Here is a 25,336-nt window from a genome sequence, read left to right on the forward strand (position 1 = left end):
TGCAGGGACTTCTTTAGTTGCTGTGCATGGGCTTAGTTGCCCCATGGCATGTCAGATCTTAGTTCTCCCACCAGGGATCAAACCCAAGTCCTCCGCATTGCAAGGCAGATTCTTAACCACTGGGCCACCAGGGAAGTCCTGCTGGGCTTTATAGTAGACTTCAAATTGAGGATTGTTAGGAATTCTTTAGAAGATGATAATGACTGTGGAAAATGAGCAGCTTTCATTCTAAGACCAAGAAACAAAGCTAATTTCTCAATATTTTTCTATTTGTTGTTGTTCAGTTGCTAACTCATGTCTGACTTTGTGATCCCATGGACTGCAGCATGTCACGCTTCCCCGTCCTTTACTATCTCCCGGAGTTTTCTCAAATTCATGTCTATTGAGTCAGAGATGCTATCTAACCATCTCATCCTCTGCCATTCCTTTCCCCGTTTGCCTTCAATCTTTCCCAGCATCAGGATCTTTTCTGATGTGTCAGCTCTTCGCATCAGGTGGCCAAAGTACTGGAGGTTCAGTTCAACATCAGTCCTTCCAACGAATATTCAGAGTTGACTGCCTTTAGGATTGTCTTCTTTGATCTCCTTGCAGTCCAAAAGGACTCTCAGAAAAGGCTTCTTCAGCACCACAATTTGAAAGCATTAGTTCTTTGGTGCTCAGCCTTCTTTATGGTCCAACTCTCACATCTGTACATGACTACTGGAAAAATTAATTTTCTAACTTTTCAGCTCTACAACTGATCTTGCCTTTTATTATATTTTGACAGCAACATTACTGAACCAACATTAGTGGGGCAGTTTTAAGGGATTTTAAAACTAAATGATCTACAATTTTTAGCCCTTTGTTACAGGCAATAGATTATTAATGCTATATCTTACTACATTAAATATCATTACTCTCAAGGTGTGGAGAAATGGTACCCCCTTCTATACTGTTGGTGGTAATATAAATTGGTGCAGCCACTATGGAGAACAGTTTGGAGGTTCCTTAAAAAAGGTAAAACTAGAACTACCACATGATCCAGCAATCCTACCCCTGGACATATATATGGAGAAAACTCCAATTTGACAAGATACATGCACCTCAATATTCATAGCGGCACTATTTACAATAGTAAAGACATGGAAGCAACCTGAATGAATGGATAAAGAAAACGTAGTATGCAATGGAATACTACTCAGCCAAAGAAATAATGAAATAATGTCATTTGCAGCAATATAGATGGAGCTAGACATGATCACACTAAGTGAAGTCAAAGACAAATAGTATGACATCACTTATATGTGGAATCTAAACTATGATACAAATGGACTTATTTACAAAACAGAAACAGGCTCACAGACATAGAGAACAAACATGGTTATCAAAGGGGAAAGAAGGAGGGATAAATTAAGAGTTGGGGATCAGCAGATACAAACTACTGTACATGAAACAAGATAAACAACAAGGGCTTACTGTATAGCCTAGGAAACTACATTCAATATCTTGTAATAAACTTTAATGTAATAGGAAAAAAAAGACTCTTACCCTTCAAAAAAAAACAAAAACAAAAACAAAAAACAACCACATAATTTACCCCCAGAGAAACTGTTTTTGCTTATTGCTATAAAACTGAATGTTTGTGTCTTCCTCAAATTCATAAGTTGAAATTCTAATTCCAGAGTGATAGTACTAAGAGTGAGACCTTTGTGGGGGTGACTAGGACCTTACTCAAAAAAGACCTCAGAGACCACTCTTCTCCCCACCAGATGAGGATGCAATGTGAAGACTCAGGTGTTTGAAGCAGCAAGCATGCTCTCACCAGACACTGAGTCTACCGGTGCCTTCATCTTGGACTTCCTAGCCTTCAGAATTATCAGGAGTAAATTTGTCTGTAGGACACCTGCTGCTGCTGCGTCGCTTCAGTCGTGTCTGACTCTGTGCGACCCCATAGACGGCAGCCCACCAGGCTCCCCTGTCCCTGGGATTCTCCTAGTATACATCATTCTCTTGTGGCAGCCTTAATGGACCAAGTCGTTGTTTGTGTGGGAAGTAAAGTTCAGTATCTTCTGAGGAGACTCTAATTGACTCTCCTAATGTATCATACTTCCTTCCTTGGAGAAGGAAATGGCAGCCCACTCCAGTAGTCTCGCTTGGAAAATCCCATGGACGGCGGAGCCATGGTAGGCTGCTGTCCATGGGGTCGCAAAGAGTCGACACGACTGAGCCAAGAGAAGAATGTATCATAGGACTTCCCTGGTGGCTCAGACAGTAAATCGTCTGTTTACAATGCAGGAGACCCGGGTTCTATCCCTGGGTTGGTAAGATCCCCTGAAGAAGGAAATGGCAATCCACTCCAGGACTATTGCCTGGAAAATCCCATGGACAGAGGAGCCTGGTAGGCTACAGTCCATGGGGTCGCAAAGAGTCGTATCATAAAACCCTGACTTCCTCTGCGGTGAGATAGTCAAGAAGTACTGGATGTTCTGGATACAGTAGTACTGGATACAAGTATAAATAGAGTAGATAGTACTGGGGATAAATAAAAAGGTTCTTTTTAACGTGTTTGTGGTGAAGTTTAGGAAAATACTATTGTAACAGGAAAATCTACAGAATAGTCAAAATTTCTCAAATTCAGCTGCAAAATGGCTGAAGAGTGAATACAGAAAAGTGAACCACATTCTTCTACAGATCTCTCTGCAGTGCACATAACGAAAATTGCTTTCTTTCAAATCAGGTAAAAGAATTTGGTTATGTCAATCACAAAGTTGACTTTTCCCCTTTTCTGCTATAGTAAGAGACTTTTTTTTTAAATGGCCCATGGGATATGTTTAAGGTAGACATGCCATAGTAAACTGAATTTATATCAATAAATTGAGCTTGTGTTCTCAACTCTCCTATTAGCATCTCGGAAGACAGCTATTAAACTGTAGCCCCTTGAGGCTGGCCAGGAGAAGGGGACAAGATGGAAAAAGCCACCATCTAAGGAACTGAGAGGTGGAAGACCCAATATTTATGATTTTTTGATTTGCGTGATGCTTTTACCTTCCATGTTCTCCATTAACCAATTGATTATGTGAGAAGGTGTGTAACTTGACTGAGGTCAAAAAGCAGCTAACCACCACCAGTGTCCCGGCATTGATCTTTGGGCTTTTTCACTAGGCAAGTCCACTAAAAACACAAAATAAGAAATAACCCCCAAAGCAACACCTTCCCCCAAACACCTTTCCCTTCTATAGGGGTTTATCAAGAGGCCATTTGATAGGCGGGTACGACCTCGTCGGGACGGCAACCTTGGCTCGGCAAACCTCTCACCAGGCTGCAGCGGGGTTAAAGGAGAGACCACACTGCACTGGCCAGGGGCCAACACTGCGGGGCCGTCCGGCAGCACTCAGCGCGCTCTCTGCGGACTGACGTCCCAAACCCCCAGCGCAGGTGCGCGCGCACCTGTCGCCTGCCGCGTGCGCGCTGCGCGTGGGGGCGGGGTCGGGGGCGGGGAGGAGGATGAGGTACGTGTTCCCGCGCGTGCGCCGGTCAAAGCTATCCCGTACGTGCGCCGTACGTGGGCGCTGCGCCCCCGCGTCCTGTGAGTTGCGGGCCGGGAGTCGGCCCCGCGCGCCAACTGGGAGTCTGGGCGGGGCGTTTCCCGGGCGGGCGCGGCGCCCCCTGGCGGCGGGCGGCGGCGGCGCGCACGGTCAGGCGTTCTCCGCGGGCAGCCCGCGGCGGGGCCTTGCCTCCTAGCGCGGGGTCCTCGGCGGCCTGGGTGGCTCCTTCCCCCGCTGCTGTCGTAGGCGCGGACGGCTGCCAGTGCGGCTGCAGTTGGCTCGCGGCGGCGGCGGCGGCGGCGGCGGCGGCGGCCGAGGCAGAGGGGCGGGGGGTGGGGGGGTAGAGGCGACAGGCGAAGGGGGCGGCGGGCGCGGCGGCGGCGGCGGCCGGGCCCGGGGCCGGCGGCGGCGAGGGGGGCGAAGATGGCGGACGTGCTCAGCGTCCTGCGACAGTACAACATCCAGAAGAAGGAGATTGTAGTGAAAGGGGACGAAGTGATATTCGGCGAGTTCTCCTGGCCCAAGAACGTGAAGACCAACTATGTGGTTTGGGGGTGAGTCTGCTGCGGCAAGGGGCAGGGCTGGGCGCCCCCGGGTCCCTCTCTCCGAACCCTTCCCCCCCGCTCCCCTTGGGGGTGGAGGAAAACGGGTGCTCCGGGGAAAAGTTTTCCCGGGAGCAGAAGTTGCAGCTTGTCTGTGAGGAGGGCGCGGGAGGAGCGGCGTCCGGAGGGGTCTCTCCTCCGCGGCTCCGTGTGGAGGTCTCTGCCTCTGTGTGTGGAGAGCCGGCCGGGTGCATAGGTGCATATAAAGGAGCTCCCCGCCGCGTCCTCGGGCTGCTCTTTTTGTCCTTTAGTAGTTGTTTTTTAAATCTGTCTCGGAGGCTGTTCTGCGTTGGTCTCTGCCGGCCCTTGGCAGCTCCTGGTCGGTTCCGTCTTCTTTCGCGATTCCCTCAAGCAGAGAGAGAAGGGAACCCACTCCATCAGGTTAGGACGGGAAAAAGATTTCGGCGACCTGGGACGAGTCGTCGGAATCTGTTGGAGTTGAAGGCAGGGGTCTTCCTCAGGGAGAAACTTCCTGCTGAAATGAAGTCAACTTTGCCATTCTAAATGGGGAACGGGTAGAGTGTGCGACTGGGGGAAATGTGTGTGAAGAGAGTGTTTCTGGCAATGTTGATCCCGGTGGGGGTTGCCCGAGTTTAAGTCCTTAAGGAAGACACCTGAAGGGAGGTCTGTGGGTAACCTACATGGGAAAAGTATCTGAAAAAAATAGATATATGCATATGTATTTCAAAAGAAAAAAAGGTCTGATCATCGTGAGGGGCTTTTTGAGTGAACCCTCTCTCAGTGGCGTTTCATTTGGATAGCTAGAACCCTAGACGAAAACTTCCATACTTGCTTTGCTTGATTGAATGGGAGCAGTGGACTTGAGGAAGAGTTGATAAAAAGCTAGGGGAAGTTTAGTTCCTTGGTTTTTATTTATTTTTTTGGCATCTTGGGCTGCTTATGGTTTAATTAGCTTTGTGCAGGTGGCTAAAATCATTCTGAGTTTTCTGTGTTTTTTTTTTTTTTTCCTTTCAAAAGGAACTTGCACAGGCAGATTTACATTTTAAAAACAGCTTATGTGAAGAAAAGTCTATTTGATTTGAGGAGGAACAAGCTGGAAAAGGTTAGGAGTCCTCTGCCCCACACATTGTGTAGGAGCTCAGCGCTGATTGGATTTTTGACTGATTGGTTTTTCTGGAACAAATGGTTGAGTATTCACAGTGTAAGGCTGTTCAGTCCGAGAACTGGAAAATATTTTGAAAACCTGGGTCGGTGCCTCAAAGGAGGTTACCTCAGTCAGAGTGGAAGAGATGACACACAACTTGATAAGAATCGAATTCCAGTTCCTAAAGAGAGCAATCACTTCTAACTGGGAAAGTTTTCATAGAAGTGTGTTTGGCCTATGGACATGCTAGGTTTTTCTTGAATAAATGAATGAACAATGTTAAGGAATGGATAGGAATTCTGAGGACGAAGTAGTGGGCTAGGTCTTTGCAGCTGAGGGAACTGCATGCTTAAAGACCTGAGAGCTGGAAAGGAAATGTTTTGATAGCTGAGTGAAGCCAGTAGTAAGAAAAGTGTGCTTAGAACAGTAGATTTCAAACTTTTGCAGCAGTGAATCACACCAGTACATGTATTTTCATTGAGTGTTATTCTCTGTATAGGGGAATGCACACATATGCATGACATTAATATTTACCCTTACTGAATGCAGTGCAGTTTTTTTTTTAATACATCATGAAGAGATACAACTTGTTGCTCATGTATTATTTACTTCACAGTACAGTGATTGATAAGTGATATGTGGTTTGAAGTATATTGATTTAGAGAAAAAGTGGAAATAGAGGCTAGAAAAATAAGTTTGAGACTGATTATATTGAGCCATATTCAGATGGATTTAAACAATACATTGATATTTCTAGATGGGGAGAATGTAATAGGACAGTGGGATTGGACAGTAACATTTGTTGAGCAAGTAGTATTACGTATTTGCATGAAAGGGCTTGCACTCCTGGACGACTGTTTTATCACAGGTAGAATTAGTTTTGGTTTTACATCACTGGTTTAATTTGAGAGAAGTCGTAAGAATCATAAGCATCTCTGAAGTTAATTGTAGTGTTAAAGAATGTTGGTAAGGGTGTTTTCTCAGCAGAATCTTACTTAGAAAACATGATAAGTTTCTTGCAGGTTTAGCCTAAGTGACTAGTGTGCTTCTTTTAATCAGTTTGTTTCTCTTATGGATCCTTCCTAACTGATTAGGTTTCTCTATTAACAAAGCCCAGAAGCTAATTTGGACCAAATTCTAAAAAGTCTGTAGTAATAAAGTTTGAATAGTACTTTCCTTACCTCTTGCTTTTTGTCATTGTTTGCATTTGTATTCCTTTTGCCCAAATGACATTTTCACTTATTAGATTTCATACTCTTAAGAATATTTTTCTTTGGATAGCACCGTGTGTGTGGATAATATTATATGATTAAGCCCAAGGAGTTGTATTAGAATTGTGAGTAACAATCTTGTCTTAATCATTTCAGGACTGGGAAGGAAGGCCAACCTAGAGAGTACTACACATTGGATTCGATCTTATTTCTACTTAATAATGTGCACCTATCGCATCCTGTCTATGTCCGACGTGCAGCTGTAAGTAGAATTCATATAGAGACTTGTTTTGAATTTGATAGTTGATCCTATTGGCGATAACTTCCCTCATGAGTTTCAGATCAAAAGAATGAAAGGTTTATCTGTAAGAAAGTCTCCTGGAGGGTCAAAGTTAGATCAATTTAATTTATGTGGATTTTTTTAAATTTGTGATTTTCTTTTTTAAATTTGTGAGTTGTGGGTAATGTTTATAGTAGTAGGAGTTTCAGAGCTGTTTTTTAGGGATGTTTTAAAAATTGTGTAAGCCTGTGGGAAGACCCAGATATTCAGAACTCTAGTTTCAGTTCAGTTCAGTTGCTCAGTCGTGTCCGACTCTGCGATCCCATGGATTGCAGCACGCCAGGCTTCCCTGTCCATCACCAACTCCTGGAGCCTACTCAAACTCATGTCCATTGTATCGGTGATACCATCCAACCATCATCCCCTTCTCTTCTCACCTTCAATCTTGTCCAGCATCAGGGTCTTTTCCAATGAGTCAGTTCTTCACATCAGGTGACCAAAGTATTGGAGTTTTAACTTCAGCATCAGTCCTTCCAGTGAATATTCAGGACTGATCTCCTTTAGGGTGGACTGGTTGGATTTCCTTATAGTCCAAGGGACTCTCAAGAGTCTTCTCCAGCGCCACAGTGCAAAAGCATCAGTTCTTCGGCGCTCAGCTTTCTTTTTAGTCCAACTCTCACATCCATACATAACTACTGGAAAAACCATAGCTTTGAGTAGATGGACCTTTGTTGGCAAAGTAATGTCTCTGCTTTTTAATATGCTGTCTAGGTTCTTCCAAGGAGCAAGCGTCTTTTTATTTCATGGCTGCAGTCACCATCTGCAGTGATTTTGGAGCTCTAGTTTAATCTCAAAGAAAAAAGGATTTTTTGGCATCAAAAAGAGTCAGGTTTATTAGACAGCTCCCCCCCTCCTTTTTTTTTCAGGGATTCTAGTTCCCTGACCTGGGATCAGACCCATACCCCCCTGTAGTGGAAGTGTAGAGTCCCTACCACTGGACTGCTGGGAAGTTCCAGTAGACAGCTTTTTAAAATGAATTTTTTAATCAACAAACTTTTTTCATTGTTTATAAATTTATTTGTTTTCAGATGATTGAAAGGTGCCTGCTTTCTGCCTCAGAGTGCTTGAACACAGCTTCTTTGAACAAGAAATATGTGTTTAGTGTGTATTGAAAAATGCACTATGTGGGGTGAAACTATTTGTGACTTGGGAAATTGTGGTATAAAATAGCATCTTGCTCTATAAAGCTCTGTTAACTCAGATCTTTACAAATGAAATCAGGCACTGATTAGAATGTTTTGTTGAATAGGTCCATTCATTTTGAGGTAATAAAGATAGTCCAGACTCTTATGTTTAGGTTTACATTATGTCTCTGGGGAATGACTGTAGCACATAACTGATGCCATAATTGTTACTGTGGTCCTTAGGACCTTTGGTCCCATAAGGTTTAACTATCATTTCTCTTGAATATTTGCTAGATTGAAAGGGTAGAATTTGGAAAGTCTAGGGTTCTATAAAATTTTTAACTCCTTTGTTGCTCTTTCTTTTGAGCAGACCTTTTGAAACAACTTTTTCTGACTCATAGCCCCTGTTTTCTGTTGGTGATAACGTAATACATAATCCATTAGTGACTAAATGGTCAAGTGTATTATCAAACTTACATACAGTAATTTAAAGAAAATTAATTCAAATCTTTTAACTTAATGGTAGTCCATGTAGACTAATTTTTAAAAACAAGCCCCAAAAAACCTCTGCGCTCTTACTTGTTTATACTCATAAGCAGAAATTAAAATTTAACCTAACTTAAAAAACAAATTAATTTCAAGTGATTAAATATTGTTTATCTCGTGTCATCAAGGTGTATGTGCAGAATATTTGGTGCAGTAAAATATGGTCAGTATTTAGTATAAGGTAATTAGCCAAAATATTAAGGGTGCTCATTCATTGTTGCCTAAATAAAGTAACAGAGAGTTTATAACTGTATAATCCTGTAACCAGCTTTTCCCTGTACTCTGCTATTGCTTGCTTACATTATGAAAACTGTGGAGAAAACTGTGGTAATGACAGAATTCATTGGATTTATCACCAAGGACGACTTGGTGCCTAAAGTATACAGTTTTATTTGTTTTGCTCACCTCTTTACAAATTGCTAATATAAGAGAACAAAGGAAAACTACTCATTTATCACAACAGACACATTTTCCAAATTTAATTTTTTACTCTTTTTCTCCTGCTTACAAATTTATACACACTCAACAGTAGAGAAAAGAGATACGTAATGTAGAAAGTAAACAGCTGTCATTAACATTTTACTGTATAGTCTCCTAAATTTTTTCCCATTCCTAAACAACACATACCTGTTTTTTAGTCATTTTCTTTTTTTCTTTATTGAAATATAGTCAGCATTCAGTAGTAGTTTCAGGTGTACAGCATAGTGACTCTGCATTTATATACATTGTGGCTTGATCACCACAGTAAGTCTAAGTAGTAACCGACTGTCATCATACAACATCTTTACAGTATTATTGACGATAGTCCTCATGCTATACATTACATTCCCATGACTGACTTCATAATTGGATTGATTGGTTTTTGATGTTGAGTTGTGTGAGTTATTCTATTTTGGAGGCTAATCCCTTATTGAATATATTGTTTGCAAATATCTTTTCCCATTCAGTAGGTTGCCTTTTCATTTTGTTGATGGTTTCCTTCATGGTGCAAAAGCTTTTTAGTTTGATGTAGTCCATTTGTTTATTTTTTTATTTTGTTGCCCTTGCCTGAGAAGGCAGATCCAGAAAAATACTGCTAAGATTCATATCAAAGAACACACTGCCTATTTTTTCTCCTGGAGTTTTATTGTTGTATTTAATCCATTTTGAGTTTATTTTTGTATATGTTATAAGAAAGTGGCCCAGTTTGATTCGTTCCTGTAATAGTCCAGTTTTCCAAGCACCATTTCTTGAAAAGCCTGTCTTTTCCCCAGTATATATTGTTGGGACATGTACTTATTGTTAATTATAAAAATTTAGTTTAAGTGCTAATTTAGTTTATTTGCAAGAGTTCAGGTACCATATTTTGAGGAGGTGTGGTTAGGGTGTTAGAAACAAAAGCACTTTGGAAACCTTAAATAAAATGAGCAGTCTATGGGACTAAATCCAAAACATCATGAGTAGAATTAATAAATACTTAGAATAATCCAAGGGAAAAAATAAGAATATAGTTGGTATTTTGAAGAGGGTTAGGATTATTGTTACATTTCTAATGGTTATCTTTTGTATATGTTACTGGAACTGAGAATAAAGTTACCAAAAATTAATATGCTTAAAAATTTTCAAGATTTTATTATTTGTTCAGTCTGGTTATTTTCTGGAAATATGATTCTAATATATGTTGCCAAGGTAAGTTGGAATAAAATTCAGATGTTAAAAGTTGTTTAACTTTACTAAAGCATCTTATAATTGTTATTGATTTGATATCTATTTTAAAATTTTGGCTTTAGACCGAAAATATTCCAGTGGTTAGAAGACCTGACCGAAAAGATCTACTTGGATATCTCAATGGTGAAGCATGTGAGTAATTTTTAAGTTGGTCTCACTCTTAAACAGGAGTTGGTTTCCACTCCCTGTAAAATAAGAATCAGTGGGAAGAGATTATGAATTCTCATTATAAACTTCCCCTACCTGCAACTCTGTCCACGTGCTGCTTTCTCTTTCCTGTTACCGTGTATGCACTTCACTCCTAGGACCAGCTAGCCCTTCCCTGCATGTGAAATCCATCGCCTTTTGCACTCTCAGAGACTTTTCCTTTGTAAATGGTTGCTTCTCTCTTGCATCATCAGTTCTCTTCTGAATCATTCCATTTAGGATGTACACAGTAATATCTCTCATTAACAACTTTTTTAAAACTCCCTCCTTCCTATTTGCTGGGCTTCCCAGGTGATGCTAGTGGTAAAGAACCTGCCTGCCAATTCAGGAGACATAAGATGCAGGTTCTATCTCTGGCTAGCAAAGATCCCTTGAGGAGGAAATGGAAACCCACTCCAGTATTCTTGCCTGGAGAATCCCATGGACAGAGGAGCCTGGCAATACAGTCCATGTGGTCGCAAAAAGTGGGACACAACTGAACAGACTTAGAACACATACACTTCCTGTTCTCTACTGCTCCATTTTTCTTCTCCTTTTTATTACAAAATTCTTTGCAAGAGTTGTGTGGTATCACTGCTTCCTCTTTACCTCTGATTCTCTCTTGAGTCTAGTCTAACTTTCTTCCTCACTGTCTCACTCACATCACTCTTATAAGGTCAGTGCTGATGCATGATTGGCAGATCCTTTGGTCTCTGCTTTTCACAGCTAACCTGACCTCAGTAGCATTTGATACTGTTGACTGCTTACTCCCCTTTGGAAAGCTTTTCTTGACTTGACATCTGGGGCAACAGACTCTTGAGGTTCTCTTTCTACTCATTGTCCATCTCACTTTTTTTCTTGATTCCTTATCTCCAACATTGACATTTTACTGAGCTTCACATTTATAAATTCACTGTCAGCATCTTCTCTTGGGTATTGAACAGGTGTCTGAAATGTAACATATCCTAAATAGAGTGCAGATTCCCTCTTTCCCTTCTCACCACAGACAATGAAAGAGCAGGTCTGGTCTCCCAGTGTTTCCGTCTTAGCAAATGGTCCCCCATTCATGTAGTGGCTTAGGCTGCAAACCCTGGAGAAATCTTTGATTCCTATTCTCTCACAGCTCACATCCTTTCCACCAGCAAGTCCTTTCTTTATCTTTGAAAGTATGACAGCTTCTTAGCATCGTATAACCACCCTGATCCACCTTCTTCCTTAGACCATTGCACAGCCCTCTTGAAGGTCCTTGCTGTTCATTTCCTACCGTGTAGTCTCTGCTCACCAGTTAGAGGGACCTGTTTTTGAAGAGCATCTGAACTTGATTGTGTCACTCACCTGCTCAAGGCCATCCTGTACCTTCCCATCACACTTGGAATACAGCTCATCCTCCTTCCCTGACCTGCACAGTCATGCTCTGCTCATCTCTGTGACCTCATCGGCTCTCAGTCTCCCTGGTTCTTGTAGCTTTTCTGACTTTAGATCCTATGCACTTGCTATTCCCTCTGTGTTAATTTTTGTTTCACATTGTCACATGGCTCACTACTCGCCACTTGATTCAGAGCTGTGCTCTAATGTTGATCCCTCGTGAATTAATACATACGTTTATATTTTTATTTATGTTTTCATACACTTCTACATACCTACGTTGTAATATGTTGGGAATATGTTCTTTATAGTTGATTTCAGTCACATTGTAAGTTAAATGGTCAAAAATAGTTTGTCCTCTTACATACTTTTTATTACAGGTCAATCTTTTATAATAAAATGCTTTTAAAAACTTGCTTTAAAACTTAGTTTTTTAAGAGACGTAATCCTATGTTAAGTAAGAAATGTAACAGATCTTGAGTATTTCCCTTGCATAAATTTCTGATCTTACATATTCAAATATTTATCTTTTCACATATCTTTTTAAATCTTCAGCAACATCGGCCAGTATAGACAGAAGTGCCCCTCTAGAAATAGGTCTTCAGAGATCTACTCAAGGTATGTCTTGTTTCATGTTTATACTGAACTCTCAAACACCTGTCCCCAAACTGTACATTTATTTCTTTTTTTCTTACAGTCAAACGAGCTGCAGATGAAGTTTTGGCAGAAGCAAAAAAACCACGAATTGAGGTAATGGAACTTTATTTTTAAAGTGATTCTTTTTTTTTAAATGGAGATTGAAATTGTGTAGTAGTAAGAATTCTTTGCTCATTGTAGTCCTAAGAGCTTTTTTCCTTGAAAAGTGGTTATATTTGCAATTGATTAATAAGTAGCTTGAGCTCTTATATTCTATAAGATCTCTCACATACCGGCTGCATGATGGACAAATTATTTTCTTTGCTTTTATATCCTTGTTGATGGAAGTGTTGGACTAGATGAGTAGTCAGAGCCTTTTCTATAAAGGGCCAGACAAGCCCGCCTTCAGGCTTATGGGGCCTTGTCTTCCTCCATCTCCTCCCCTCTGCACTGTAGGTGGAGCGGTGCATGAATGACGAGGCGAGGCTGTACTCCAAAAAAACTTCATAAAACGGGCAGATGGGGCAGATTTGGCCTTTGTGTTGTGGTTCACTTTCCCTTGGAAAAGGTGGTGTGGGAGTTTGCTCCCCTCTGAAGAGCTGTGAACAGTTAACTTTTTCCTATGTTAACTTATCAGGTTAGATGATTTGGTAGTATTTTATAGCCAGCAAGTGGAATATTACTGTTGGTAAACAAGGACAGTTTATGTTGAATAGAACCCTGTAAGAAATGCAGCTAATGTTGAAAAGATAATTTATTAACTAGGTCAGTTGTCTTAAAACTTTACAATGTTTTAAAATGTTAGGAATTTAAATTGTATAATTACAGTACTGTTTATTTAAGTTTGTAACAAGCCTCAGATCAGTTACATATAAACATTCTGAAAATGGAAGATAATGCATTAGAGGCTTGCTTAAAATCTGAGAAATGACTAAATCGGCTATAAATAAATGACCAGTATAGGAATAACACTTGTAATCACTGGTAGGGTTAACATTACTAGAAACTGTAAGTCTTTTCATTTGACACTTGTGTAACAGTCCAATAGTTGTACCTTTTGCCTGCTTCATGAACAGCAAGGCATCCACAGTTAGAAAAGGATAAGGAAAGTAACTCTTAGGGGTAAGGTTGGTTGGTAAATACATACAGTAGAATCACTGACAAAATTTGATGCCAAGATTATGTAATTTTGCTTCAGTGTACTCTGAGACTTGTTTTTTCAGATAATGATAGAGATAATTAGCTCACTGTTGTTATTCTGCGCCAGGTGATACTCTATGTACTTTATGTACTTTATTAACTCCTGTAATCCTCACCATCACCTCCTGAAGTCGGCAGTACCACATATGTCATCTGTGAGCTCACCGGCTCAGAGAGCAGTGACTTGCTGGGGAGCACATAACCGGGATTAGAGCCCAGGCAGTCTGGCTCCTGGCTGCTCCCCTCTGCAGGGTACAGATTTTGTGGCAGCAAAACTGAAATTTTCCACAACTCTGTGTGTGTAAAAGGAGGTTGTAACACATTGTGTACAAAATAAGCGAATTTAAAGGCTTCATTTATTGGGGAAAAACTGAAATTCATGGTTTAATTATTTGAAAGAGTTGAATATCTCAGAATTGCAGATTTGCTAGGATTCTGATAACTTTAAAAATTAACAAGAAATAGCGTAATAAAATTCTTTCCAGAGTATTTGTAGAGTTAAAATGAATTACATAAATAGCCATATTACACACCGAGAGTTTTCGGTTCAAATATCTGTTGAGGGCCTGCTAGGCACTTTGCCAGCAGAGAGAAACCTTGGGATCTGGTTGAAACCTAGGCTGCAGTTGTCTTTAAAATCAGTCTCTTAAGGAACTTGAGTAATATGTGTTAAACTTTTATTTTCGATGTAATTTAACACATTTGTTGAGGTCTTAATCTTTGCATTCACCCCGGCAAGATGGCAGTTTTAAGTTTAACATGGTTAGGACACAGTTAGAGCACGACGTTTCTCTGGGTTTGTAGAATCTACTGATGGATTTTATACAATTTCATATTCGTTAGCCATAGACACTGACTCTGGTTCTCAGTTTTGTCATTTGTTGAATGTAGGCATTGAACTAGATCAGAGTTAGTAAGTTTTGTTTTTTAAGTAACTACTTTTCAGACTTAACTTTTACCTGAGATTCTAATACCTAAATAAGGTAGAAGCTGAGTTGCAAAGGTTGAAGTCAGGTATGAAATGGCTCATGGGCACTTTGTAGGAAGCGCCTGGCGTTCTGAAGAAGATCCTTTGAAAAACATTCAGCTTTCACTTCTGGTGTTCTGTGCTAAAAGGTTCAGGACCTGGGGCAATATACGAAAACCATCTGGATCCAAGATGAAAGTTTTGACTGTGGTGAAGGCCCCTCATCAGTTCAGTTCAGTCGCTCAGTTGTGTCTCACTCTTGGCGACCCCATGGACTGCAGCACGCCAGGCCTCCCTGTCCTTTACCATCTCCCAGAGCTTGCTCAAACTCATGTCCGTTGAGTCGGTGATGCCATCCAACCATCTCATCCACTATCATCCCCTTCTCCTCCTGCCTTCAGTCTTTCCCAGCATCAGGGTCTTTTCCAATGAGTCAGTTCTTCACATCAGGTGGCCAAAGTATTGAGGTTTCAGCTTCAGCATCAGTCCTTCCATTGAACATTTAGGACTAATAAAATGTTACTTTTCTGAGGAGAAGGAATTTTTTGTTGTATATTGTCTTTCTGAGTAAGGGTAGCTATGCTATATTATAAAAAAGCCTTAATCATAGGAAAAACTTACTAAAGTTTATTTGTAAGCTTTCAGTTCTAATCTTAGGTGCTCCAGCATACATTTGTTACTGTTTTTATGTAAAGTTCAGTTCAGTTGCTTAAGTCGTGTCTGACTGCGACCCCCTGGATTGCAGCACGCCAGGCCTCCCTGTCCATCACCAACTCCCGGAGTTTACTCAAACTCATGTCCATCGAGTTGGTGATGCCATCCAACCATCTCATCTTCTGTCGTCCACTTCTCCTCCTGCCTTCATTCTTTCCACATATCAAGGTCTTATCCAATGAGTCAGTTCTAGTCTGTAACTAAAAGTCTGTAACTAGTTTAGTCTGTAACTAAAAGTATTATAAAATTGACCCAAGGCCAGTGATGCCTGGGACTTTATAGGTGGGACCTTTGGCAAAAGTTACGTGCAGTGTTTATGGTTTTTTTGTTGTTTTAAAAGTTAAGTAATATTTTAAAATATTTACTGACTGTTTTCAGGATGAAGAGTGTGTACGCCTTGATAAAGAGAGATTGGCTGCTCGTTTGGAGGGTCACAAAGAAGGGATTGTACAGACTGAACAGATCAGGTAAGAATTTCTTTGATAGAAAATAGGCAAGTTAGGCAGTATATATAAGCGTATGTGGAAACAGGGGTATTAACATGCTGTTTGCATATATGACATTCTTCAGTGTGTGTCTCCCTGCCCTCAGTTCGAAAGAAGATGCTCAAGCATTTTTTATGATGGAGGATTGGAAGCCATTGTGCTGCTTAGGCTTTCTGGAAGTTTCTTGATTTGTTACCATATTGATCTTTTAAAAAATTATTCCATAATCCAAGCCACTCATTTGTCATGAAATCTCTTACTGGTTTATAGCAGTGATCAGCAGACTTTTCTGGTAAAGTACCATATGTTAAATATTTACACTTAATGAAATTATTAACATGCTTAATTCTAGGTCAGTAATTCGCTGCTGTTTTCTGTTTGTCTCTCTGTTCTTTTTAAAATTTTGTTCCCTAAAGCGGAAATTAACTTGATTTTGGATTAAATGAACGTGTGCTGTGATTCTGTTCTGTCTGTTGGCTGAGTCGTGTGTGCTGCTGCTCTCTCTGAGTGGCTGCTGGGGGTCGCTGTGTGTGGTGTGCGGCATCACAGTCTGCCTGCAGGGTCTGCCACCTTGTGTGCAGGGCAGGAACCTCGGCACGAGGCGCTTCCTTCCTGTTCTCTCTTGGCGTTTGTGCTGCTGTTGTCATACGTTTTACTCATACACATGTTCCAAACACCACAGTGCATTGTTCTTACTCTTGTTTGAACATCTAGGGAAAATTGTGTGTACTATTTCCATGCCTCCTCTTCCCTGTTGTAGACTTGTGTGCCCGTTTTTTCCTCTTTGGCCTGACTGACTGACTTTTTTTTTTTTTTTTTAATTTAACATTCTTTTAACATTTCTTTCTGTTTAGGACTGCTGGTGTTTCTTTCAACATTTTTATTTTGGAAAAAATCCCCCCCCTTTTTAAAAAAATTTTCATTGGATATGGAATTCCAGACTACCTCTTTTTAAAGTGTGATATACCACTGTCTCCTTGATTGCATTGTTTCTGGTTAAAAGTCTGCTGTTACCCCTTTTTCTTTTTTTGGTGGCAGCTTGTGGCTTGTGGGATCTTTGTTCCCTGATCAGAGATTGAACCTGGGGTCCTTGGCAGTGAAAGCATGGAGTCCTGACCACTGAACCACCAGGGAATTCTCTTTTGTGTCTTTTAATGTGGCTTTTTTCCTTTGACTACTTAAAAAGTTTTCTGTATTGCAGGTTTGGAACTATTTAATTATCACGTAACTTGGGAGAGTGTTCTTCATGTTTCTTGTGCTTGAGTTTTTGAGGGGATTTTTGGGTGCATAATTTTCAGTGAATTTAGAAAAGCTTTTATACCGCTTCCTCAATTTTTTTTTCCCCCTTTTTCCCCTCTTTCTGACCTAATTACTCGTACTCATAATTGTTCAACAGCTCACTTATGTTCTTTTCTTTTTTTGGATTGATTCTTTTTTCTGTTCATTTTGGATAGTTTCTATAGTTCTGTATGTAGTTCTCTCATTTTTTCTTATGTAATTATATTCGTATTATATTGGTAGTCTTGAACATTGTATTTTTTACCTTTACAAGTTAAATATACAGCCCATGTCTCTCTGTTGAATGTGTGGAATAGTTGTATTATTTTGGTGCCTTTGCCAGTCCTGCAGTTTTTTTCAGTGTAGATTTCTCCTCGTTCTGGCTCACATTTTCCTGCTCCTTTATATGCCTGTACTGTTTGGATACCAGACATTGTGCATCTTACGTTGTTGAGTGCTGGATGTTTTTGTGTTTTTCTAAATTTTCTTTTTTGTTTTGTTTTGGGACATAGTTACTCCTTTGAAACAGTTTGTTCCTTTTGAGTCTTGATTTTTTAATTTAAAGAATTGTTGTTTGAACAGTGTTTAGTTAGGGTTTAAGAACTGGTGTTTGAACAGTGTGTAGTTACTGCCCACTGTTGTTGAGACAGGACCATTTTGACCATTATGCCATCTAACGCCCCATAAATATGAGGTTTTCAGTCTGGCTGGTGGGACTAGGTTCTGCTCTTCCTCCTGTGTGGGTGCTGGACTCAGTTCCCTCTAGGTGGTTCTGTTCCTCACTTTAGTTTCCAACTACTTATGGGCTAATCAGTAATCTGCCAGAGTACTCGAGGGGTCCTCTGCAGCTCTCTCTTCTCAGGCACTCTGGCCTGTGAGTTCGTGTACTCTTTGATGTTGCTGGAATCCCAGCTCTATTTTCCCAAATCAGAATATACGGTAAGTTTTGCCTGAGTTCTTCTCCCTGTGCTGTGTTGGGAACTTTCAAGGGTGTAAATTGCAACCTCCATAGGGCTTACTTACTCAGTTTTCATGTGTGAGAGATCACTGTCTTTCATTACTTGATAGAAGATATTGAGTAAACTGTTGTTTCATATATTTTGACTGTTTCAAGGTAGGAGGATTAACCAGTCCCTGTTACTTCATCTTGGCTGGAAGTAAAACTCCAGAGCTTGTCCAGTGCACGTTTTGATTATAGTTTAGAAAAGTGTTTCAATTTGGCTCAAGGTATGCTGGTATGCTTTCGATTTTAAGGGAGTTGCATAGTAGTATATAAAATGAATCAAATGCTGATACATATTGAGCATCTGCTATAAAGTACTTTCATACCTAATGGAAATAAAATAGCATACTACATAATACTACCATGTTTAAACCTGCAGGAATTCCTGTCTTTTCCCCACATGTTGTTTAAACGTATTTCAAGATTGTCATCTTGTGATTAGAGTAATAATTTTATCAACTGCTGTTAAGGTATCCAAACTCTTTTTCTTGTTTTTATGTTGTGAGAAATGACACTAAGCTTACCATTTTAATGAAATCTATACTTTCATTGTTAAGTCTGTTTTTTTTTTTATTACTTCTGAAAGCATAGCTTCTGTTTGCTATTTCAGTGCTTTTTGAAAATGAAGTAAAAGAAAGAAAATGAGAACTTCAAAGTATTGTTTTATGTTCCAGACTTTAAAAGGGGTATATGTTTATGTGGCACATAAATGTTTCTGTCAGCTGTAAAATTGATATGTTGTATATTATAACATAGATTTGAAACCTTGAAATAAATTTCAAGGAAAACCTAAACTTTTGATTCTTTACAGAATGAAATTCGCCCCCCCCCACCCGCCTTTCAAGGTGTTGTGTGCACGTACTTATGGGGGGGTGTGTGTGTGTTTGTGTGTATGTATGTATGTGTGTGTATTTGCATGCAGGATGGGGAGGGTTAGCAAACAAAAGTCTCATATAAAAGGCTTTTTTGTGGAGGGAGAGCAGAGAAAGGTTTATTACAGGGCCACACAAGGACAGGTGGCTTGTGCTCAGAAAACCCAAACTCTGATGGGTTTCAGCAAAGTATTTTTAAAGACAGTGAGGGAGCGGTGTCCCAGGGTATGTGATTGGCTTGTGCAGAATTCTCTGATTGGTTGATGGTGATCAATCTAAAAGGCTATATTAATGAATTATTTGGGTAGGGGAAGAGAATTTTAAAAATGTGAAAAATATTGTGCATCGTTCCTCCTAAAAATTACTAATTTGCTTATAGTGTAGTATTTTTATGTGGACTCTTAGATGATTATAAGTTATCAAGTGTGTCAGTTTTATGTATATGGAGGAAATCTTAATAATTGCCACTTAAAGTATTATTACAGGAAGTTATAAATGTAACAAAATATTTTATAGTATGCTCAGGAGATCCTTGCTGTGAATATTAAAAACGACGTTGCTTTCAGGTCTTTGTCCGAAGCTATGTCAGTGGAAAAAATTGCCGCAATCAAAGCCAAAATTATGGCTAAGAAAAGATCTACCATTAAGACTGACTTAGATGATGATATAACTGCCTTAAAACAGAGGAGTTTTGTGGACGCTGAAGTAGATGTGACCCGAGATATTGTCAGCAGAGAAAGAGTGTGGCGGACACGAACAACTATTTTACAGAGCACAGGAAAGGTAATTAAAATATTCCACTTCTTGTTTGTTAGTGTCTGTGTGTATTTCAACAACGGTTGATTTTAAAGTTGGTTAAAATTGCCTGCGAGGAGGAATTTTTTTGTATCTAAGAGAGCAGTAATTTAGCTTTCTAACTGACCTGTTTACCATTCCATGCTAGTGTATGATTGGTGGTTGGTCATCAGAGAAGCTGATGAAAAAGTCTGAGTCAAAGTGCGAGTCCCTTTCTTTCCACCTTGTTTATAAATCCATAGAGATTTACAGTTTTCTTATTGGTGAGATTTTTTGCTTAAACCCAATGAACAGGGAATATTGATGGTGAGCTCTCTAGTCATTAATACCAATATTAATTTTTTTCTTCACAAAGTAGAGAACTTAATGAAAATGGCCCAACAAACATTTATTTGTTTATTTGATACATTCTCTTCTGTTGGGTGGTTGTGGCAGTGTTTGCTGGTTCCTCATTAATGGAGTTGTTTTGTTTTTGGCTGCAGAATGGTGGGTTTTCTTCATTTCCTTTCCCCTTTTTTCCTGCTTCCTCCTCTCTCCTGTCTTCTTCTCTCGTTTCCTATTCATGATTATAAATAACTGCATTAAAAAACATCCTTGTACATACACCTTCACGCATTTATTACTACATAGCAGAGGGATTAATGCCTAGAAGCCAATGCTGGTTAAAGGAGACATGTACTTTAAATTTTGAAAGATAAGAAGTTCAAAGATACTGGATATTTAGTGTCTTAATATATCTCCAAAAAGGTTGAATCAGTTCTCTTTCACTTACCTATTTTCACCTCTCTTTTCCTCCCACACATCTGAATTTTCTCTTAAATGTTAATTCTTCACTGAGACACAGTTCACAGTGATGATTTGGTGAGAAGATTTTTTAGAAATTGTGAGATTACTGTTGAAAGTGAACTTCATCATTGGTCTAGGCAGACTCATTTTGTTTGCACATTGTTTTTGGATTCTGGCCCTAAGTTCACTGTGCCATTTTAGTAGAATAGCTACTACAAGGAATATATGAAGGGAAGAGTTTTTTCTCTTGTACTTTGACTTGTTTTGTAGAGCAGTTGATGTCAAGATTAAGAATCATTCTCTAGAGCTTAGAATTATGAAGAAATCTGAAAACATGAGTAAACCTTAAGTTTGTATTTAAGTGATCTATTGATGAAAGATAGTGAAAGTCGCTCAGTCGTGTCCAACTCTTTGCGACCCCGTGGACTGTATAGTCTGTGGAATTCTCCAGGCCAGAATACTAGAGTGGGTAGCTTTTTCCCTTCTCCAGCGGATCTTCCCGACCCAGGAATCAAACCCATGGTCTCCTGCACTGCAGGCGGATTCTTGAGCAACTGAGCTATGAGGGAGCTGTCATAGATAGATCTGTTGGTACTCATTTTTAATGCCTAGGGTGGCTAATAGTTAAGTATCACAACTTATATTGTTCTACCAGTGTTCATTGTAATTTTTGAAATGAATAACTTCTTTGAGCTCTAGGTGGCAGGATTGTACCACCATTTCAAAACTAAGTGTTACAGTAGAATTTAGCATTGTTGGCACCAGTGTGTAATTTAAAAATAAGTTAGCATTAGAAGAACTGTTTTGTAGCTAGGTTTGCTTCTGTGAGTATTAACATTTTTAAAAATCAAAATGACGATTTTGACTGGTAGTCCCTCTGTATACTGTTTTCATCTGACAAACTCTTAAAAAAAAAAAAAAATTTTTTTTTTAGGTGCTTATTGCCCTGAATGGCTCTATGATTTTAAACAGATCTTCATTATTACCACATAGCAGGGTTTTCTTATTGGCTGAGTTTCTTGAGCAAAAGCTATTTTTTCAAAATTCCATTTCAAGCACCTTACAAAAAAGCAGTCTAATTTTATGATACTGTTTAAGATATACTTTTAAATTTACACACATTAATATATAGTCATTGTTGAAAAATTGATAAAAGAGATCACTAAAAGGAAGGTATAATAATTTGTAATTTTATCACATAAAAATAGCAACATTTTAATTAATTTTTTTCTAGAGTTTGAGTCTCTCATGAAATGCTTTATTTTTAAAATAGTGAAATTTGCTTTTCATGTTTTCAGCTATTTTCTTAACAGGATTAAGACTTTATTTGCATTTGTCACTGTGTTGACATTTGCACTTCTGGTGCAAAAGCAGTGGTTAGTTAGCTGTTGGTTTCTTGGTGTGAATTAAAGCATTGGCACCAATCTTTGCTAGTGGCCATTTTGTTCTTCACCACTAATGATGGCCTTGATGAAATTAAAAAATTCAGTAATTTTATTAAATCTTAACCTTTAAGTATATTCTTACCAGTATTTTCTGTGATGAAATCAGAACATACAAAGCACTTCTGCATACCAAAATATGATGATTGTCTCCATGAAAAGCGCATGTGCATTTGGCATTTTTTGGAAAATGAGGGAGGAAAGGCTGTGGGTTCAAGAAATAAAATTGACAGTATTTTTTTGTCAATTAAAAGAAAGTTAGAATTTGGGAGGTTCCTTTTTGCTACTGAGACCATAGCAGTTTCCTAAATTTAACATAGTGTCACACTTGCTTGTCATTAACATTTTGTGCATTTTGGAAAATAGTTTTTCATAAAAACAAGTTATTTTTACTTGGAATACCTTTTCCCCTCATTTTTGAAGGAATTAATATTTTAAAAATAGCTCAAATCTCTAATTTGATAATATAATAATATTATAACCTATATAAACAAAATCTCTTTGGGGTGTGCCATGATTTTTAAGAGTAAGTGGTTGTGAGATGTGTGTTTGTTGTCCTAAAGAATTAAGGAACTAGTAAGTGCTGTTACTCTGGCAGTGGTTAACGTTATGTTTCAGGCTGTCTCTCCTCTCCTATCCATGTTTATTTGTGTGACATTTATGTGACATCCTCCAGCAGGCACATGGGGGCACTGACTTGGGATGCCTTGGTCCTGGCCTTCACAAAGGTTATATTCTTCAACAGGAGACAGAATGTTGCTTAAAATGATGAGTGATTAACAGGCAGAATTAGAAGAGCCCCAAGGGAACTGAGGGAGAGTCTCAGGTGAAAGAAGAGTATTTCATGAAGGAGTGGTCCGATTTGTCAGCTTTGTTCAATGTTGCTAAGGTTGTTCATGTAAAAGTTGTTATGTTTTTAAAAATCTTTCCAACTTAACACAGCTTTGAAAAGTGCATGTTGACTCCTAACAGTATCTCGAACTTTCAACATCTATAAAGTGTAGTAGTCTGAAATTAGCACTGGAGTTTATCAAGAAGAAACTTTAATAGTTGATTTCTTTCAGAAGAATTAATTTCTTCTACAACTAAGAACCTCCCTTGACAGCAAATCTGCTATAGTTTTGTTTTTAAATGTTACCTTGTTTTCTGCTTACATTTTTTGAATAAATGGAGAATATCAATGAATTTATAGACAGTTATGTACTTTAAGTAAAATGAAAATAAGTGAATAACATTGGGTTTATAATAACTGGTCTTTGGATGAATTTCCTAGTAGTAGTTGATTTTTACTTTCGTGTGTATAGTAATCATGCCTCATTATGATGTAGTAAGGGAAGAATTAATAGAGAAAACTGAATCTGAAATTGTTTATTGAGTACTTAATTCTAAGTGGATTCAATAATCGAAATCCATTTCTGTTTCAGAATTTTTCCAAGAATATTTTTGCAATTCTTCAGTCAGTAAAGGCCAGAGAAGAAGGGCGTGCACCCGAACAGCGACCGGCCCCAAATGCAGCGCCTGTTGTAAGAACATTTTGTTGCTTCTGTAGTAGTTTTATTAAAAGTGATTATTCAGTGTTGTCATATTGAAAACATCTTTAAGTATTTATTTGCTTATTTATTTTAGAATTGAGACATACAAAATTATATTTTTTCAGGTATACAGCACAGTGATTTGACATTTATATGTATTGCAAATTGATCAGAACCAGAAGTCTAGTAACCATCTGTTACCATACAGAGTTATTGCAATATTATTATTTATTGACTGTATTCCCCATGCTGTATATTGCATCCTTGTGACTTAATTATTTTATAATTGGAAGTTTGTACCTCTTAATCCCTTTTATTTGTTTTGTTCCAACTCCTCCCAACCCCTGTAATGACCTCACGTTTGTTCTACATCTTTCTGTGAGTGTGTTTCTGTTTCGTTTGGTTTGTTGATTTGTTTTCTTTTTTTAGATTCCACATATAAATGAAATCTATGAAGCCAGTTTCATAAGATTCAGCAAAGGAAAAATAACATGCAAATAAAACCTTTTTCATTTTATAATTTCTAAAAGTATGTCAAAATTTGGTAGAGTACTAATACAGTCTTTGCAAGAGTAAGTAGGTTTATTTGTTCATGAAATTCTTGGTGTTTAACCTTTTCAAGGTAGTGAATTTTTGCTGGTATTTAGATAAACACTTCAGGTGACTTGCTGGCCAGGTTTTTTTTTTTTTTAATTGGAGGATAACTGCTTTACAGTGTTGTGGTTTTTGCCATGTATCGGCATGAGTCAACCACAGGTGCACATTTTTAAGTGCCTCTTACTTGTCAGGCAGTGTGCCGACAGAGATACAAGACATATAAGAGTGAAAAGCTTCCTTTGCACTTACAGTCTAGTGGGACATACAGATAAATAAAAAAGGCAGGGATAGGTGCTGTTATGGCAAAACAGAGTGTTTATAATTATGAATTGGTGGACTTGTTGAATAGCAATTGGTAGGAAACTTACATCAACTCCTAAAATAGTTCAACTGTTAACTTTGTGACTGAATATTCTCTGTATTCTCATAATCATTAAACTACTTGAAAATTTTAATGTTTGGCATTTGACTGTGGAAGTATATACCTAGTGACAGTCTTGAATGAATATGTTTTATTTGGAGTAATAATTGCGGTAGCATCCTATTGTAACAAAATGAAGAATATTTCAGTCTTTACAAATACCATGAATTTCCCAAGCAATTTTGGGAATATTCTTTAAATATACTTTTTTAGTTTATCACAGGCTTTTATAGAAAGTATTTGTGAGTTAATTAGATGTTAGATTGGCAAGTTTTTCTGAGTGTTTTAAAAAAACAGCTTTGTTAACTTCAGTTTGCACTGTACATTGATAAATGGGTTTATTGTCATTATTTTATTTATTTAATATAAGGATTAATAATTTGGGGAATAATTCAGTTAATAGACTCCAACATGCCAGTTGAATATAAGGTTTGAATTAAAAGTTTATTTTTTGGGTTAAAGAAAAATAATTTATGATTGGAGTGAGTTTATTTTTAAAGAAATTGAATCATAATGAAATTATTAAGTGCACCCATTTTATTTCTGCAGTTTCTGAGAATTTTGTTTTTGCCTCGGTGCACGTTTACTTGGTGTTCTTTACCTCCTCCCTAGTTGAGATGGTTTTCTAGCAGTGAACAGTATCTTGAAAATCAGCTTAAGATGATTCCCCAGTTTTGTCTACTCCTTGTTTTGGTATTATTGGCCAAAGTATTAAGAGGAAAGCTTAGGAAACATTAGCTTTATTGTGGTTTTTATTATAAGTATTAAGTAACAGTTTAGACAATATTGACGTATAACTTACGATGTTTTTCTTCAGGATCCCACATTGCGTACCAAACAGCCTATCCCGGCTGCTTACAACAGATATGACCAGGAAAGATTCAAAGGAAAAGAAGGT

General features: G+C 38.7%; 1 protein-coding gene across 1 annotated transcript in view; it reads left to right on the forward strand.

Moving 5' to 3' along the window:
• Positions 1-3,883: 3,883 nt before the first annotated feature.
• Positions 3,884-25,336, forward strand: part of CDC73 (cell division cycle 73) — a 91,304-nt gene continuing 69,851 nt past the window's right edge. The window contains exons 1-9 of the mRNA XM_006061422.4: positions 3,884-4,078; positions 6,599-6,704; positions 10,222-10,291; positions 12,266-12,328; positions 12,408-12,460; positions 15,606-15,694; positions 19,432-19,648; positions 23,313-23,411; positions 25,256-25,334. Of these exons, the coding sequence (XP_006061484.1) occupies positions 3,948-4,078; positions 6,599-6,704; positions 10,222-10,291; positions 12,266-12,328; positions 12,408-12,460; positions 15,606-15,694; positions 19,432-19,648; positions 23,313-23,411; positions 25,256-25,334 (907 nt within the window). The 5' untranslated portion in view covers positions 3,884-3,947. The remainder of the gene's footprint in view (positions 4,079-6,598; positions 6,705-10,221; positions 10,292-12,265; positions 12,329-12,407; positions 12,461-15,605; positions 15,695-19,431; positions 19,649-23,312; positions 23,412-25,255; positions 25,335-25,336) is intronic.

The sequence above is a fragment of the Bubalus bubalis genome, chromosome 5 (assembly GCF_019923935.1).
Source record: "Bubalus bubalis isolate 160015118507 breed Murrah chromosome 5, NDDB_SH_1, whole genome shotgun sequence".
Classification (NCBI taxonomy): domain Eukaryota; kingdom Metazoa; phylum Chordata; class Mammalia; order Artiodactyla; family Bovidae; genus Bubalus; species Bubalus bubalis.